This window comes from Lagenorhynchus albirostris, chromosome 6, assembly GCF_949774975.1.
Source record: "Lagenorhynchus albirostris chromosome 6, mLagAlb1.1, whole genome shotgun sequence".
Taxonomy (NCBI): Eukaryota; Metazoa; Chordata; class Mammalia; order Artiodactyla; family Delphinidae; genus Lagenorhynchus; species Lagenorhynchus albirostris.
Genome location: NC_083100.1, coordinates 28,651,246 through 28,667,659, shown reverse-complemented (window position 1 = coordinate 28,667,659; position 16,414 = coordinate 28,651,246). Strand labels below are relative to the sequence as shown.

The following is a 16,414-nucleotide window of genomic DNA, read 5'->3' as shown; positions in this document are numbered from 1 at the left end:
TAGGCAGTTGTTTAAATGAGTCTAAAGTTTGGGAGAGTGATTTGGGAAGATATAATTTTGAGGGTTGTCAGCATGGGCATTGTATTTACAACCATGACGCTAGATGAGGGCACAAAGGAGTGAACAAAAAAGAGAAATGTCAGAAAGAGGAGAAGTTGAAGATTTTATGCTAGTACCTTTGAGAGCAGAAACAATGTTTTATTTACTGCGATAGCCCCAGTTTTGTAGTACATAGCACAAAATAGGTGCTCAACAGGTATTTTTAGAATAAACAAAATAGGTCACCATGGCCTTGGGGTTAGGTAGAAAAACAAATTAAGTCCTGAGAGGTGATGAACTAGAATAGGCAGTGTTCATGGAACTTGAGTTCACTGTGAGGGTGAAAATTAGGTTCAACAGCAGAAGCAAGAGAGAAAAATAACAGGAAAAGGAAGCCGTGGTTAGAAAAAAGCTCTCAGAAACCACTTTCTCCTTGAAGCCTTTTATAATCATCTCTTGAGACCTTCCCCCTTTGCCATCTTATCTACCTTATACTATGTCAACTTACATCCATGTGTTCTTCCCTACTTTCATCTCCCCAATAGTGACCCTGTTTTCCAATTGAAAAATTGAGTCAAAAGTGGGAGTAGCTTTCAAGTCCCAGAGATAAAAACGGATGCTAAAGTTTGACATTTCTAGTTCATTTCTATGGTTTATGGAGATGCCAGAGCACATATATGAAACTGGGAGACTACATTTCAAATCTAAAGTATATCCAAAGCATTTAGTAAAATAACTTGCACTTGAATGACTGGATGACTGAATGAGTGAATGAACAAAATTAGGTGAAAACAGAGGCCAGGAGAGCGTAAGTCAAGGAGAAAGTATGACTTAATAACTGTTTGAGGCCCACTGGTCTGAGAGTAGGGCACAAGTGAATAGGAGAAGTGGGCCTGCAGTCCCACTAGCACCTAGGAAGCACCCAGGAAGTCAGCAAAGTAACTAAGGCATGAAGAGGTAGGCCCTAAATGAAGATCAGTGTGAACAGAAAAGAAGAATATACGGAAATTTTTAAATAAAAAATTACTGTATTTGGTGAATGAGAAGCATTGGTTATGAGCAAATAATTCTAATATTTTGATATCATGTATAGGACCAGGGTAAGAAGAGCAGGAAGATAATAAGCTCAATTTTGCAAATGTATTTGACACAAGGGTGAGATATACAAATAAAGCTAGTAATAGGCAACATTTAAATAGACACTTATTACATGTCACTGTGCCAAGTACACTTTCCATGAATGATCTCATTTAATTACCACAGTAACACTATGATATAGGTGCTATTATCATCTTCTCATTTCACAGATGGGAAAACTGAGGCGCAAGAATGAAAAATATGCCCAAGTCACACAGCTAGTAAGTGGCTGAACCAGGATTTGAACCCCAAAATATTAAGGATTTTTTCCCAGGACCATAGAGATATTCATTATTTGTTCAATATTTACTGAGCACCACTACATTCTAGACATTGTGCTGGGGATGGGAGAAGAGAAATTCTGGTGGTGAACAAGACAGACATGGTCCCTACCTGCACAGACCACACATGGACATTAAACAAATAATTACAAGTATGATGAATCAGAAAAGAATCTCAGGGGAAGGGAATAGCATGTATAAATTCCTTGAGGTGAGAGTTTACAGTAGGGAACAAGAGAAAAGAGCCTGGAAAAAATAAGAAGACTAACATGGCTGGAGTGCAGAGAGCTAGAGGGACTGCTGGGGAGGCTGGGAAGAAGAGGAGCCCAGATAATGGAGGGCCTGGCCTTAATGACAAGGACTTAAGATTGTGTTCAGTAAGCAAAGGGAAGGACTGAAGGAATTCAAGCAGGGTAGTGACTTGATCAGATTTGTATTTGTTAAAATTTGCTCTGGCTGCAGTATGGCAAATGGATTGGAATGAGCCAAGAGCAGTTTTGTAGGACCTCGATGGTAGTTAGTGCAGAACTTCAAGCAAGAGATGAATGTAGCTTAGACTAGAGTGGGATGAGAAGCCACAAATCCTATTTTTTTAAGGCAGGTCTAGGTGATTCTGATGTGTGTCGGAGGTGTCTTAGGTTTCTGAACTGAGTAGATGGACAGGCTGTACTTTACTGATCCGAGGTCTACGGGAAGAGGCTTTTGGAGGGAAGAGGTTGAGTTTGACATCAAGTCATCCAGATGAAAGTGTAGCACAGGCAGTTAGAAATATGAATCTAGAGTTCAAAAGCAAGATCTAGGCTTGAGTTTTGAGCTGGACAGTCTTTGGCAAAGGGTATTTGAAGCCACCGGAAAGAGGATGAGACCACCTAGGACATGGTGGGACTCGAGAAGAGGATGAAGCTCAACAGGATTCCAATATTTAACAGTTGGCTAAAGGAGGAGAAGCTGGTTGTTAAAGAACAACCAGAGAGGTAAAAGAAAACAAGAGCAGAGGGCAGAGAATATTTGGATGAGGCTGTGGGCAATGGTGTAAAATGCCAGAATGAGGTCTTGTAAATGAGGCCTGAAGATTGTCTGTGACAATTCAGAGCTGATTCAGGTGTGTGGTAAGAACAGAAACTAGACTGGAGAGGGCTGAGGAGACTGGGACATGAACGTCCACGGGGTAAGAGACAATCGCGGTTGGAGAGGGATTTAAAGAGAAAAATGTTTTCCAAAAAATGAGAGACTTAAGAATGTTCAAATACTGGACAGAAACGCCGGTTGAGAAGGAAAGGTTGAAAATAACAGAAGGAAAGGGGGATATTCTTCAGCCCAAAGAGAAAGGACGAGGGGATCTACAGGACCAGGCTAGGGAACTCTTTCAACAGTAAGTCAATAAGGGACGGAGCTCTGTTTTGGACCCTCTCGGCTTCCTAAAACATGTTTGCTTTAAGGGACTGAAAGTGAATTACAATAGACATGAAAGCCCGGGAGAGGACTGTCGAGTTCAATAAAAAGGATAATGGTAAAGTCGGTATCGTGTCTCGGGTGACCTCTGAAAGGGCAGTTTCAGTAGCTTCGAGGCAACGGAAGTCACACTGCGGGTTCACAGGGGGAGCGGGTGGTGAAGAAAAGGGTGCAGCCGCTGCAACCCTGCGCTGCAGAAAACGGGCTGTGAAAAGAAACCGACACAGGATGGTGCAAAAAAAAAAAAAAAAAAAAGGCGGGCAGGTGGAGGAGGAAGGTAAGACATTTCGAAAGTGTAGAAGAGCAACCTCGGATAGGGCAGGTCACGGCTCGGAGGCCGAAGATGTGCCCCCCAGGCCTGGCCGTCCTCGCTGTTGTACTGAACCCCGCCAAGGTGACCGGAGTCCCAGAGCCTCCGTCCCCCGAAACAGAACGGCCCCGCTGGCGGGCGCCAGGTTTCTCAGCGGATTCTCGAAGCAGAGCCGCCCAGCCCGCCCAGAGGGGCGGAAGACCCTCCCCACAGGGGCCAACGACGCCCCCGGGCCGCGCCGGCGCAGCGCCGCGGCCTACCGTCCCAGAGTCCAGCCCAGGCCCCAGGCCTCGGGGGCGACCGCAGAGCCGCTGCAGGCCTTCCTCCCCAGCTCGCAGTACTCTCACACTCAGGCGCGGCCCCGACCCAGTGGCGCGTCTCCCCCGTCCCGGCAGCGTTTGAAACTTCCCGGGGCTGGCGGCGCTCGGGGACCCAGACCCGGCACGCCGCAGCCGCCCTAGAGCCCGCCGCTTACCGCCGCAAGGGCAGCCCGCGCGGGGGTTTCCATCGAGCAGTCGACACCCCTCGGGAATTCCCCAACCCGCCACACACAAACCCTAACTCTTCCTGCAAATTTCCGCCGCCGGTTTTATCCGTCGATAAGCGGCAGGGCGGGGGAGGGAGGAGGGGAGGGGGAGGGGGGGCTTAGATCATTCCTCCCCACCCCTGGCCCCAGACCACCTCCGCCTTCCCTCTCTCCGCGGAAGCCCTCCGCCGTGCCCGAAGGAACTCGAAGGTCTTCGGCAAGTTCCGCCTCCAGCGCTGAGGGCGGGGCCGCTCGAGCTCCTCCGGGCCGAGCTCGGCTGTTTCCGTGCGCGGCCGCTGCGCACTCGGCACTGGGCGGCGCTGGCTGGCTCCCTGGCTGCGAGTCCTCAGTCGGCGGCGGCTGCTGCTGCCTGTGGCCCGGGCGGCTGGGAGAAGCGGAGTGTTGGTGAGTGACGCGGCGGAGGTGTAGTTTGACGCGGTGTGTTACGTGGGGGAGAGAATAAAACTCCAGCGAGATCCGGGCCGCGAACGAAAGCAGTGACGGAGGAGCTTGTACCACCGGTAAGAGGAGCAGGAGGAGGAGGCAGGAGCCGGAGAGAGCCGGGGGGACGGAGGGGGGACGGGGAGGCGCCGGACACCAGTGCTCGGGGCCTTCCCCTCGCAGGAGGGGCCGTGGTAAAGATGGAGCCTCCGCCCGAGCCCCACACCATCGCCGCCGCTCGCAGCGAACAAAGAATAATGGCGGCGGACTGGAGCCAGCGGCGGCCGGGGCGGCAGCGACTCTGCCTGCAGCCAGCGGCGGCGCTCATGGCGGGGGGCGGCGGGCGGGGTGGGAGCCGGCGGCCGGGGGTGTGTGCGGGCGGCCGGCCGCGGCGAGCTGGCGCCCGCGTTCCCGCCGCCGCCGCCGCCGGGCCGAGCGGGGCCCGGCGCGGAGCCGGGAGCCCAGAGCCCGAAGCCACCCCGGGAGAGGCCGCCCGCCGGCCTGGCCCTGCCGGGCGCTGCCCCCTGCTCCGCCCGCCCGGCCCCCGCCGCCTGCCTCGCCCCCGACCCGGCCCGCCGTCCGCCCGGGCAGCGCCGCCGGGGTGCCCGCGGGGGGTGGAGGAGGAAGAAGGCGACAGCTGAGGGCAGAGGAGGTGAAGGTGCCTGCCTTCTCGGTAGCCTCCTTGTCTGCATGCCCGCTTCGCGAGGAGAAGCGCTGCTCCGGCTGACCTACTCTCTTCTCCACTCTCTCTTTGTGCAATAAAGTTCGAAACCCAAGGTTTCCTTTCGTACTGTATTTTATTCACGCCCTTTTCCCCTGCTCCCACCCCGTTGGAAAGATGTTTTCTGTGTTTTTCTACTTACATGAAGGAATGAGAACTCTCGCTTTTTAAAATAATTTTTGACTCTTATCCTCACCCTCTTTTTTTAAAATCAGTAGTCATGGAAATGCATTCTTTCGGGGAGGAAGGGGGTGCTAAGAAAAACATATTGGTAGTAACTTTTTAAAAACTGTTGGGATCTTGTAAAAGGGAAGCTGATGTTTGAAAACAGTTTCGGTTTTAACCCTTTTCAATAAGGGAATAATCACTTGAGAGATTTTGAAACACTTCGTTGAAACATATTAGCCGATGTACTTTTGTTTTACATCACCTTTTTTGGGGGGGGCGGGCAACCGTGGTGTTGGGTCTTCTGGATCTCCCCATGTACCCCCTGCCATGTTTCGCACATCTTTCTGTCTAAATGTAAACAAGAGATTGGTTAATACTAATTCTAAAAATAGGCATTTAAAAGTATCCATTATTAGTCTAGCGTGCGGTAGGTAACCCCAGCCCCAGAGCGACAATAATTTAAGCCGCAAGGTTTATTTTTTCTTTCCCTGTTGGGTAAGAGGGACAGCAGAAAAGTCATTGACACATCAAAGATTAAAAGACAATTTTTAAAGGACCTGGGATATGACCTATTTAAGTTTGTCTTGCCTTCTTCAGAAGTTAGAATTTCATGCTAGCCTTAGCTTGCAACAGTTTTGCCTTCTAAAGGTTTAAGTTAGTATAAAAGATACTTTTGGTTGCCAGCTGTTGAAATCTTTTACACTCATTTCCTGAATTAAAAAATAAAGCCAAAATGGTTATTCTAAGTGATGCAAAAGATGAACAGGTTATTTGTTTTTAAAATACTTACCTGTCTCAGGGTGTGATAGAATTGTGATTGATACAAGGTGTCTTGTTAGGAATAAATATTAGTAGAAGCACTGTCTTCTGATTTTCTGTTTGCAAGTCACTTTTCCAAAACCTACTTTGCTGTATTGCAAGTCTTTAAAAAACCACCTTAGCAATTTGTCATTACCAAGAAACAATTAAGAAGATGTAATAAAGAGTTTTTCCATAAGAATTGGGAAGATGATTTTATTTCCAAACACTGAGGAAATTATGGTCTTGATGATACTATAGATTACTGGTTTTCCTTAACGATTTTCTGCAAACCAGCATAAGTTGAGTAACAGACTATATGACAATGACTCTTCCTTTGTTGAATTAGAAAAAAAAGTTTTCTGATAGGATTTTTCTTCAGTCTTATCCAAAAGATTTTTTAGAAAATTTTATTTATAAATTCATAATCTAATTCTTTTAGTAATCTCAGGTGAAACTTTTTAAACTTTTATATTCATTAATATTTGAATATTCATTTAGAGCTTGTTACTAAATTATACTTTTGCTTCCTCCCAGGGATCAGCAGAAATTACAGTTAAATCTGCTTGAACCTTTTTTTAATGGACATGTATTCAGAAAGCCAATGAGTCTTTGACACAAATTGACTGAAGAATATTAAAAGGACACTTTTTATGGAATTTAAGACTTTAGTGTTACACTTTTCGAATGATTTTTTTTTTCCACATAAGGACCTAAGGAAACTTAGAAACCTGATTCATAAAATGGCACCTTCCTTTTTCTGCTTTCTGAAATTCATTTTCATGATTAGATCTGATTAATAGACTTTTTGTTTCTTCATAGAGAAGTAGCTTTATTTTGTTTTTCATTCTAAGACATTGGGTTTTGTTTTGGGGAATATAATATGGTTGCAGTAAAACCAAGTATATGTCTCACACTTCACCTCATTTTAAAAATCTTTTTCCTTTTTTTACACAGTAGAAAAAAATTATTTACTTGTAACCTAATGCTTACAATGTATCACTGAAATTTATAATTTCATTTCAGTATCTTATCAGGAATGGTTATGTAGACTTGTTTATAGCCAGCCTGTGACATAATCTTGTAAGCATATCTTTCTTCATGTTACAGTGTCACCTCCAGTGATGGCTTCTTTATTGAATAGTTAGAGCTCAAATCTGCATTTAAGGATATAGGGAATGGAAAAAATGAAAAGATTGGTTTTTTTCTTACTCATGTATGAACTCATCTCTACATTATCACTTGAGACACAGTTTGTGGTACTTCAAATATTTAGCATTTACTGTGACAGAGAATGTAGTTAATGGAAAGAGCATGGGGTTTGGGAATCACATGCCAGTTTGAATCCTCCTGTTGCCACTACTATCATGTGCCTACCCTCAAGGAATTTTGTGATCTACAAGAAGTTTCTTGATCTTTCTCAGCCTTAGTTTCCTTATCTGATAAAGCTACTTTATAGCATTGTGAGATAATTATAAAGTACTTCCTTAAGGATTCAATTAATGACAGCTATTTATTTTTAAGGTTTATTTTAACTTCCTAGCTTGGAACCTTGGGCAAGTTTCTTCTCCATACCTCAATTTGCTTGGTCATAAGTGTACAATATCTAGCTCATACAAATGTGGGAATTAAATAAGTTAATGCATATTAAACATGAGGCATGTCACAAGTGCTCAACAAGTGTTTCCTATTATGTTTTAAATTATTCATCATAATTGTTACTGTGTTTTAATACACTGGGCCAGAAGCTGCAGCGAATCCAAAGATGAATTACATTGTCATATCTCTACCCTCAAGGAACTTTTGGGGACATGATGACTAACAATGCAGAGTATTATGTCATCAGAAAGCAGTCAAAGGAAAGAGAGATCACACCTGAAGATGGAAGAAAGGATTATGTTTTGTATTTCCAGTTTTATTTTTTTAATAAATAATTCATTCAGATAGTCCGTAATTCAAAACACATAGGATGTAATACAGCAGGGAGTCATGTGTTTTGCCCTCCAGTCACCCAAGTGGCACCAATTTCTTGTTTGTCCTTTCAGAGGTGTTCTGTCCATACACAAGCAAATATGTATGTACTCTCCTCCCCGCCCATCCCTTTTGTACAAATGATAGTATACTATGTACACTCATATATCTTGCTATTTTCACTTAACATGGTTTAGCAGTTGGTTTGTGTCAGGACATAAAGAGCTTCATTCTTTTAATTATGAGGCACCTCATCATCTGGATATACCTGTGTTTGTTAACCGGTTGGTGAGCTGATTTTATTTTTAGCTCTTTTGTGACCATTTAAAGTAAGGAATGCTGTCATTATGCCTTTATTTCTTTAAATGAAAGATTTCGTTTGAATGAGAGATGCCAATTTGGAAATTATTTGAACTGCCTTAATTACCTTTTTAGTTTCAGGGTTTTTTTTTAAGTTTTATTAAAATGATCACGATGTACATGAAGAGGAAAGCAAGCTGTAGAAGATTTAAGTCTCAAAGTGAATTTAATCTGAATTTAACTCTTGTTGTGGTTCTTATAGCCCTGAACAAACTACTTCTTTCTGTTATTTCAACCAAAAATAGTCTATAGTTTTCTCTCTGAATGAGAAAGAACATCTCATGTAGTCCAGACCTTTTATTAAACAGACTATTCTCATGGACTATTACTACCCAGTAATCCTGATTAGTGTACTAGCTTTCTCCGAGTTAATTTTTTATATACTCATTAACTTATTTTTTGATGATTTTCTAATGTTTCTTAGTGTCATTATCAGTGAGTTTTATATTTGATATCTAAATAAATGGTGAGTTTCTTCTGTATAATTGTCTACTGAGACTTTACTGCTGAGATAATTTTGTTTTTCTTTTTTTTTACTGTGAAAGTCCTTGGTCAACCAGTTGACCCAAGTAATACTCATTTCAACTAGAAAACAAAACAAGTTTCAGTACCTCTGTTTCTTTTTTGGACCTTCTAAGCAGCATTTAACTGTAGTTCATTTTAAATATACATGCTGTAGTGTATTTATCTTTAAAATACACATGCTGTAAGTTTTTTTAAGTTGATTAAGCTTAGAAAATGATAACTAATACTCTAGCAGCAGGGACACAAAAAAGTCCCTTATCTTTCAAAAAAAATCATTAAGTGAAGCTGTTATGGTGTATCTCATTCTTTGTATGCTTACGTTGACAGTTACATATGTTAAAGCTTTTAATGAAAGAATATTGTCTTACTATTATTTTGAGGATTTACTAGTATTTTTATATAAAATACTAATACATGCTATTTTTGCCCACTCAGTGACTAAAATGTTTACAAAGCACTTATCTTTCTAGATCTGGTTGGGGGTGGGGGGGGAGTGGATAATTGAAATCTGTAAAGGCAGAAAAGTTTTCTTCTGGAACATATCTGGAGGCTACCAGGGAATTAAATGATTTCTCACAGTGTCATTGTATCAGTGAATTGCCTTTTGGGGTAGAGGTAAAGGTCTAGAACTAGAACAATGGCTACTTGTTTTCCTCTGCCAATTTAATACGTATGCTAACTCAGTCATTATATGTGCTTAGTCTGGTTAAACTTTTTGGAGTTGTAAGAAGAAAGTATGGTTTTAAATTTATTTTGTACTATCAATCTGTAAATGTAGGTTTTTGAGACATACTTGAAACACAGATAAGAATAGCCATTTGTTTCTCTTCTCACCCAGCATGCCCCTCTTTCCTTAGTATATACAAAGTCTTATCTTGCGTCCTGTTTGTTTTATTTTATTTTGTTTTGCATTCTTCTCTTAGCTCTGCCAGTCCTGGCCCTGGAAAGATGTTTTGTTATTTTACCTAGTTTTGTTCACCTGTCTCCTAGGTTACCAATAAGAAGGGAGGGAGGGGAAGATTTATCATTCATACTTTGGTGTTAATTCCAGCAGATAAGTAGAAGACAGTATTTTACATATCCAGTGATGAAAAATTTACCTGTATGTATTTAATCAATTCTTGAGGCTAGTTACATGAATCTCAACTTAACAATAGTACCCCTTGTTAAACTTTGAAATGCCTGAGTTGCTTTTTCTCAGGGTTGAAGTAAAGTAATAAAAGTTTACCATAAATGAGATGGACTGTCTGTCTTCCTGGCTGGATTAATCTAGACTCTGAATAGTCTATCAACAGTCAAGGTTTGGAGAGTAAGAGGTCTGAGGGATCGATGGTAAGTTTTTTCCTAAAGGAGAGAAGTAATGACTGACATTTGGTTGGAGAAGAGAGAATTAAGTGAGAAGTTAAAATAACTAATGACCTTGGTGTCAGAGTAGAGGGTATGTCTGAGAATTTATTTATACCAATGGTAATAGAAAATGTCTTTCCCAAAGATTAGTGAATCGTCTTGGAAACTAAGATTTCTTCAATTTTTTTTTTTTTTTTTTTTTTTTTTTGTGGTACGCGGGCCTGTCACTGTTGTGGCCTCTCCCGTTGCGGAGCACAGGCTCCGGACGTGCAGGCTCAGCGGCCATGGCTCACGGGCCCAGCCGCTCTGCGGCATATGGGATCTTCACGGACCGGGGCACGAACCCAGTGTCCCCTGCATCGGAAGGCGGACTCTCAATCACTGCGCTACTGGTGAAGCCCTCTTTCTTCAATTTTAACTCTTTTCCTAATGAGCTGGTTATCTGCATGTGAGTTTCTGGTTATAATTATATGACAGCATAGATGTAACTAAAAGTGTTTGTTATCTAAACAAAGCTGAATAACAATTTTTAGAGTTGTTATCCCTATTTGTGTAAGCGATTAGCAGTAGGAGACTCAGAAATATCTTGTTTTTCATCACTGAAGTGAAAATTATTGCTTGTTCTGAATTCTGTACTCTTAAAGGGGTGTCATTTCCTTAAAAGTGTCAGTAGCAGCTTTATTGTTTGCTGTTATGGTTTTACTTCCTGCCATTTATCAATCTAGGCATTTATTCAGTGAATGTTTATTGACCATTAGCTTTTTTGTATTTGGTGGAATAATCACGAGAAAATTTATTCATTTAGGTATTTTTATAGATGTTAAATGAAGTATTGTTCTAGTTGCTATAAACAGTAAAGCCTTTGTATGTGGTTTACTGCCCTCATGGAACTCACAGTATAGTGGAGGTGACAAAAATATAAGAAAGAATGATTTATATGTGGCAGAGTATCAGTTTTTGCTATCTTGAAGGACTGTTGAGTTTAGAAGAGAAGGCGTTCAGTGAGGAAATGTTTTGTGAGAAAGATAGTATTCAAATTGCATATGGAAGAACTTGGAAGGTAGAAGTAAAGGGGAGTATATTGTAAGCAGTGGCATGGACAACAAAAATGAAGACATGGAAGTAGAGTGAACTTGATATGTTCACAAGTTGGTGAGGTGAAGAAAGTGTCACATTAACTATAAATCCACACTACGAGAAACCCTGAGTGTGAGGCAGGAAGCTTTAAGTTATTCATGTAAGAGGAGGAACGACATAAACAGGAATGGTGTGATATTTTGGGCTAAAATATAGATATCCTGACTCTTAATCCTTTCTCCTTCATGATAGATTATATTGCAGTTTAAAAATTGGACATCATTGATTCATTTTTAGCAGCACTGTTGAACTACAGTTGACGTACCATACAGTCTACCCATTTCCAGTGTACAGTTCTGTAGTTATTTAGCATGTTCACAAGGTTGTGCACCTATCACCACAGTCAGTTTTAGGACATTTTTGTTAATCAAAAAAGAAACTCCACATCGCTTAACCATCACGCCTCAATCTGTCCATACCCCGAGCCCTAGGCAACTACTAATGCACTTTCTGTCTCTAGATTTGCCTATTCTGAACATTGCATATCAAAGGACTCTATTGTGATGAGCTTCTTTTACTTAGCATATTAATACTTTCAGGGTTCATCCATGTTGAATCTGTCAGGACTTCCTTTTTATTGCTAAATAATACTCCATTTTATGGATATGCAGTATTTTATTCATGAATTCATGTATATTTGGACTTTGGGGCTGTTGTGAATAATGCTGCCATGAACATTCATTTATTGCACATGTTTTCATTTCTCTTAGGTTTATACCTAGGAGTGGAATTGCTGGATTGTATAGTAACTACTTTAACTGCCAGACTGTCAGACCTATGGTGGTATCTTTTTACATTCTCACCAGCAATATATAAGGGTTCTGATTTCTCTGTATCCTCACCAACACTTTTTATTTTTCATTGTAGCCATTTAGTGGGTGTGAAGTAGTATCTCATTGTGATTTAGATTTGCATTTGCCTAATGACTAATGCTGTCTGGCATCTTATTGTGTACTTATTGGCCATTTATATATCTTGGAAGAAGTGTCTGTTCAGATCCTTTGCTCATTTTTAAATTGGGTTATTTGTCTTATTGAGTTATAATAGTTCTTTATTATTCTAGATACAAACTTCTTAGCAGATATATATGATTTATAAAAATTTCTTTCATTCTGTGGATTGTCTTCACTTTCTTGGCACGAAAGTTTTTAATTTTGACAATTTCCAGTTCTGTTTTTTTCTTTCGTTGCTTGTGCTTTTTGGTGTCATATCTTGGACATCATAAATTCTTATTTAATTATAACAGACATTTTCTAAATATCTCTGAAAGCCCAGGCAAACAGGACACCACTATTTAACTAAAAACTAAAATCTAGTTTTAGGTTTTAGTTAGAAAAATAACTAAATCTGCTAATGCATATTTGGAGTTACACCCCACCTGCTCTGGTCTTCTCTTTTATCCTGTGTCCAGATCCCTTAGTTGAGTGACTGACCAAAAGAAGCAAAGATAAAAATCAAGAACTAACAACTTTGAGTGAAACATTTTAATTCAATATACTATATTTTGCAAATTATTTGTTATGAGAGAATTTATTATGTTTGTGTGGGTGTAGTATATTACTCATAAATTCTGCTATTTGGGGGGGAATTCACACTTAGCAAACTTTTACCATGAAGGCAGTAGTAACTCCTTCATTTTTTGCAGATGACTAAACTGAGCTCTGGAGAATTTAAATTTACATACTGGTAGAGCCTTTTCCCTGGGCAAGAAATAACAGTGAAGCATAGTCTTCATCACTCTGAATATTAACAGCATTATCTCTTTGTGGATGAAGTTTCCAAGGTTCTAGCTTTATTGATGATTACTAGAAATTTTTGTTCCTCAACAATAGTTAAGTTTTGGTTTATAAAAGTTCACTTGAAGGAAGTAGCCACGGTCTTGAAAAAATATATTGATTTCATTATCTTATTAATTAGGTCAGCATCAACAGAAAGATTACCATAAATAGCCAGCTCTTGCTTTCCTTTTTTCCATAATTCATTGTTTTCCTATCATTTCAAAATAGTTTATGGTTTGAAGTCATTGTTAACTAAATACTTGTTTGGAGGGACTTTATAGGTAAACTGATGGTAGTTTATACTTGCCTAGCTCTTTTATATGTATATAATACATTTTTCATCTCTTACTATTAGCTTGTGAGCTCTTTGAGAGAAAGGTTCTTGCCTGCTTTAAACTATAGTCCTCATAGTTTTTGGCAGAACACTTATTATGTAATGTGCACAGAAAACTTACTTATAATGAATGAGTCCCTCTTGGAGGGTCACAGATTTAAAAGGCAAGATTAAAACCAATCCCCGTTTAGAGTTGCACAGGTTAAAGGAAGCAGACATAAATGCTTATTAGACAATTAAAACACTGAAATTACAGATTTGTTTTTTAAAAGCCAAGGAAATTAGGTTCGTTTTTCATAGCTTAAAAAGAAAGTTTTCTCCTTTGAGTTTTAGTTAATTCTGATGCTTTACTAATACTTCCCACCTCTGAAACATGAAAAATAGCATGAGATTGTATTAATCAAAGTGATTACCAGAAAAAACTGCCTGATTGGTAAAGAAGTACATTTACCTGGAATGTTGGACTTGATTCAGCATTGATTCTTTCAGGATTAGAGATAAAGATACCTAAACCTGAAGTGAGTCTTTATCAAAACTGTACGTAAAGTCTTTGCTCATCTGCATGTCATTTTTCAGCTTTGTAGATTAACCATGGCTAATTTTTAAGATATAGTTCAATATACCCTTGGTGCTTTGAGTGCTTGGGATTTTTCTGGTAAGCAAGACATAATTAAAATGATTAGCATGTTGCTTAATAGTTCATGCAGTTCTGCTGTCAAATATTTCTTCACTTTTTATAATATTTGAGGCTAGGTGGTATAGCCCTGAACAGTCTTGTGAAGTTCTTACAAATCTCTTAACATCTTTAGTTCTCCATCTGTGAAGTCACAGCTAAAACCAGAATTCCTGTCTTATGACTCCCACCATATAACATGTGCTGTCTCACTTCAGGAAAACTGATTTTCACTCTTTGATGTCTAATTTGTAAATAATTCACCAAGAATAGCATTTTAAAATTTAGCTCAAAACAGAACTGTTAAAATGATAAACGTTAACTTTATAAACTTATTTTTGAAAACACTTGGACATTCATTTTCCATTTCAATGTAAGTTATTTTCACATAGTCCCTGGGGTTTTATTGAGTAAATGGAATAGTAGGCTATAAATTTTTAACTTCAAGGCATAACTTTTGTAGGTCCTTACAGTATTAACCTTGAGCTAGTTTATGAAGCAGAACTTAAAATTTGAAGACAGTTTCACTCTTTAGACAACACGGAAATTGCTTTTCTAAAAGTAACTGTATGTAGGAGGTGCATAATGCCTTTTTCCTTAAAAAATCAGCTTCAAAAATCTATTTAGTAGAACTTCATATATAGAAATTTATATAGGGTCACTTCTTTGAAAGGCTCAAGGTGTGAAAATGGTATCAGATGTGTGTTTGCAAAGAAGGGTTGGGATAAAATGTTATTATCTAAAATAATGCATAGTCATAGTTGCTGCTTTGCTAAGCAACACTGTTTGTCTCTTGGTGACCAGATACGTGAAGGCTCCTTTCAGAGCCATGAGTAGTCTTACCTGAAGGAAAACAAGGCAAATACATTTTGCCAGTACTTAAAAAAATAATAGTAACTTTGATTTGAGAAATCACTAAAGCTTTCTTACTGAAAGATACTGTAGAATTAGTCACACTAGGATATGAGGATGGCTATATCATAAATCATGCAATACATTTCTATAAATCCTAATTCACTTCTGTTAAGTACTTCCTTTGAGGACAGTATCTTTCTTATAGAGCATGCTACACATTTTTAAATAACTTTACCTATTAAAAATAGCATTAAAATTAAAAATAGCATTTAAATGCTCTGCAAAACTGCAATAAATCATAACATACAAATCTTGAACTTAATTAAAGCAGTTTCTCTGAGTTCAGTCCAATAAACAAATCAGGGAAATAGTCTTATTAAATAACATTGAAAAGATTCCCCATTGTTGTATGCCTTCTTTTTAGGTAGTGGTAGTTGAGTACTGGCATTTACTATTAATACAAAGAATTTATTAAAACATACAAATTTTCAAGCTTTTATTTTTGTCTCATAAATGATTAAATCTCACCAAATTCAGATCACACAAAATTAATTTCATATACAACTTACCTTGCCTTCCTCTAATATCTAGACTGTAGGCTAAAGTATGGATTTGTATTCTAGTTAAGGGAGAAAGACCTTAGTAGGAGCATAGAGGAAACTTTCTGAAAATTATGTCAGAATTTACTTAGCTTTATAAAGATACCAGTTTATTTTAGTTTATCACATTGACTGTTCTCTTTCCCTAAAAATGTATGTATATAACCTTATTTTGCTAGGGTGTGATCAGTCTAATCTAATAAGGTTCTTACAGTTGAAGTTGATATGTGTGTTGAGAGGGGAGTGTGAATGTGTACATATATACGTACCTACACACATGTATATGTACACATGCAGCATTTGAATATGCTATTTTCCTAGCTGGTTTCAGTGAAAGTATGGTGTATTTAATAGCAAAAGACTATTATTAGCATCAGAAACCTGGACCATTAAATTTCCAGTATTGATTGCATACATCTCAGTTCTGCTAGATAAGACATACGAGATAAAGATAAATGAAGTATTTCAAGGTTAACAACCAAAAAACATACAGGGGAAAAAAAAGTAGAGGAAAAGAGGCAGTGCAACATAGTCATTGAGTCCTTGGAAGCTAGAGTCCTTTATGTAGCAGCTGAACATTTTGCCACTCTCTTTAGTAAATTAATCTTAACACTTATAGAATACTAATCAAGACATGTTGAAGGTGTGAGAATGTGCTAGCAAGGCTTTCAAGCAGTTGTAAAGTACTAAAAACAGGTACAAAATAACTGTAGAAAGTATTGTACATCACCCCTAGACGTTTTTAGGTATACTTCTGCAAAATGTTTTTAGTAGTATATCTGCTTATGACAACATACTAGTCATTTAGTTTTAAAATCATGTGCCCAAATGTGACTTTTGCTATGATCACCCTGGAGACGTTAGACTTCTGCTTATGTGATTTCCTTAAATCCCTGGACTTCCAGATTGATGGGAGAGTTCAGGAGGAGTCGCCCACTTGCTAGGTGCAGGGGAAGTTTTTC

General features: G+C 39.5%; 2 protein-coding genes across 6 annotated transcripts in view; one reads left to right on the top strand and one right to left on the bottom strand.

Annotated features, from left to right (window-relative positions):
- LOC132522480 (uncharacterized) overlaps positions 1-3,727 on the bottom strand; it is a 288,307-nt gene extending 284,580 nt beyond the window's left edge. The window contains exons 1-2 of the mRNA XM_060153173.1: positions 3,695-3,727; positions 3,480-3,642 (exon numbers count right to left, since the gene is read on the bottom strand). Of these exons, the coding sequence (XP_060009156.1) occupies positions 3,480-3,642; positions 3,695-3,727 (196 nt within the window). The remainder of the gene's footprint in view (positions 1-3,479; positions 3,643-3,694) is intronic.
- A 221-nt stretch (positions 3,728-3,948) lies between these two features.
- CREB1 (cAMP responsive element binding protein 1) overlaps positions 3,949-16,414 on the top strand; it is a 56,520-nt gene continuing 44,054 nt past the window's right edge. The window contains exon 1 of one of the 5 annotated variants that reach the window (XM_060152213.1): positions 3,949-4,266. The gene's annotated coding sequence lies outside the window, so the exon portion shown is untranslated. The remainder of the gene's footprint in view (positions 4,267-16,414) is intronic. The other 4 variants (XM_060152211.1, XR_009541079.1, XM_060152214.1 and 1 more) reach the window with 4 other exon arrangements.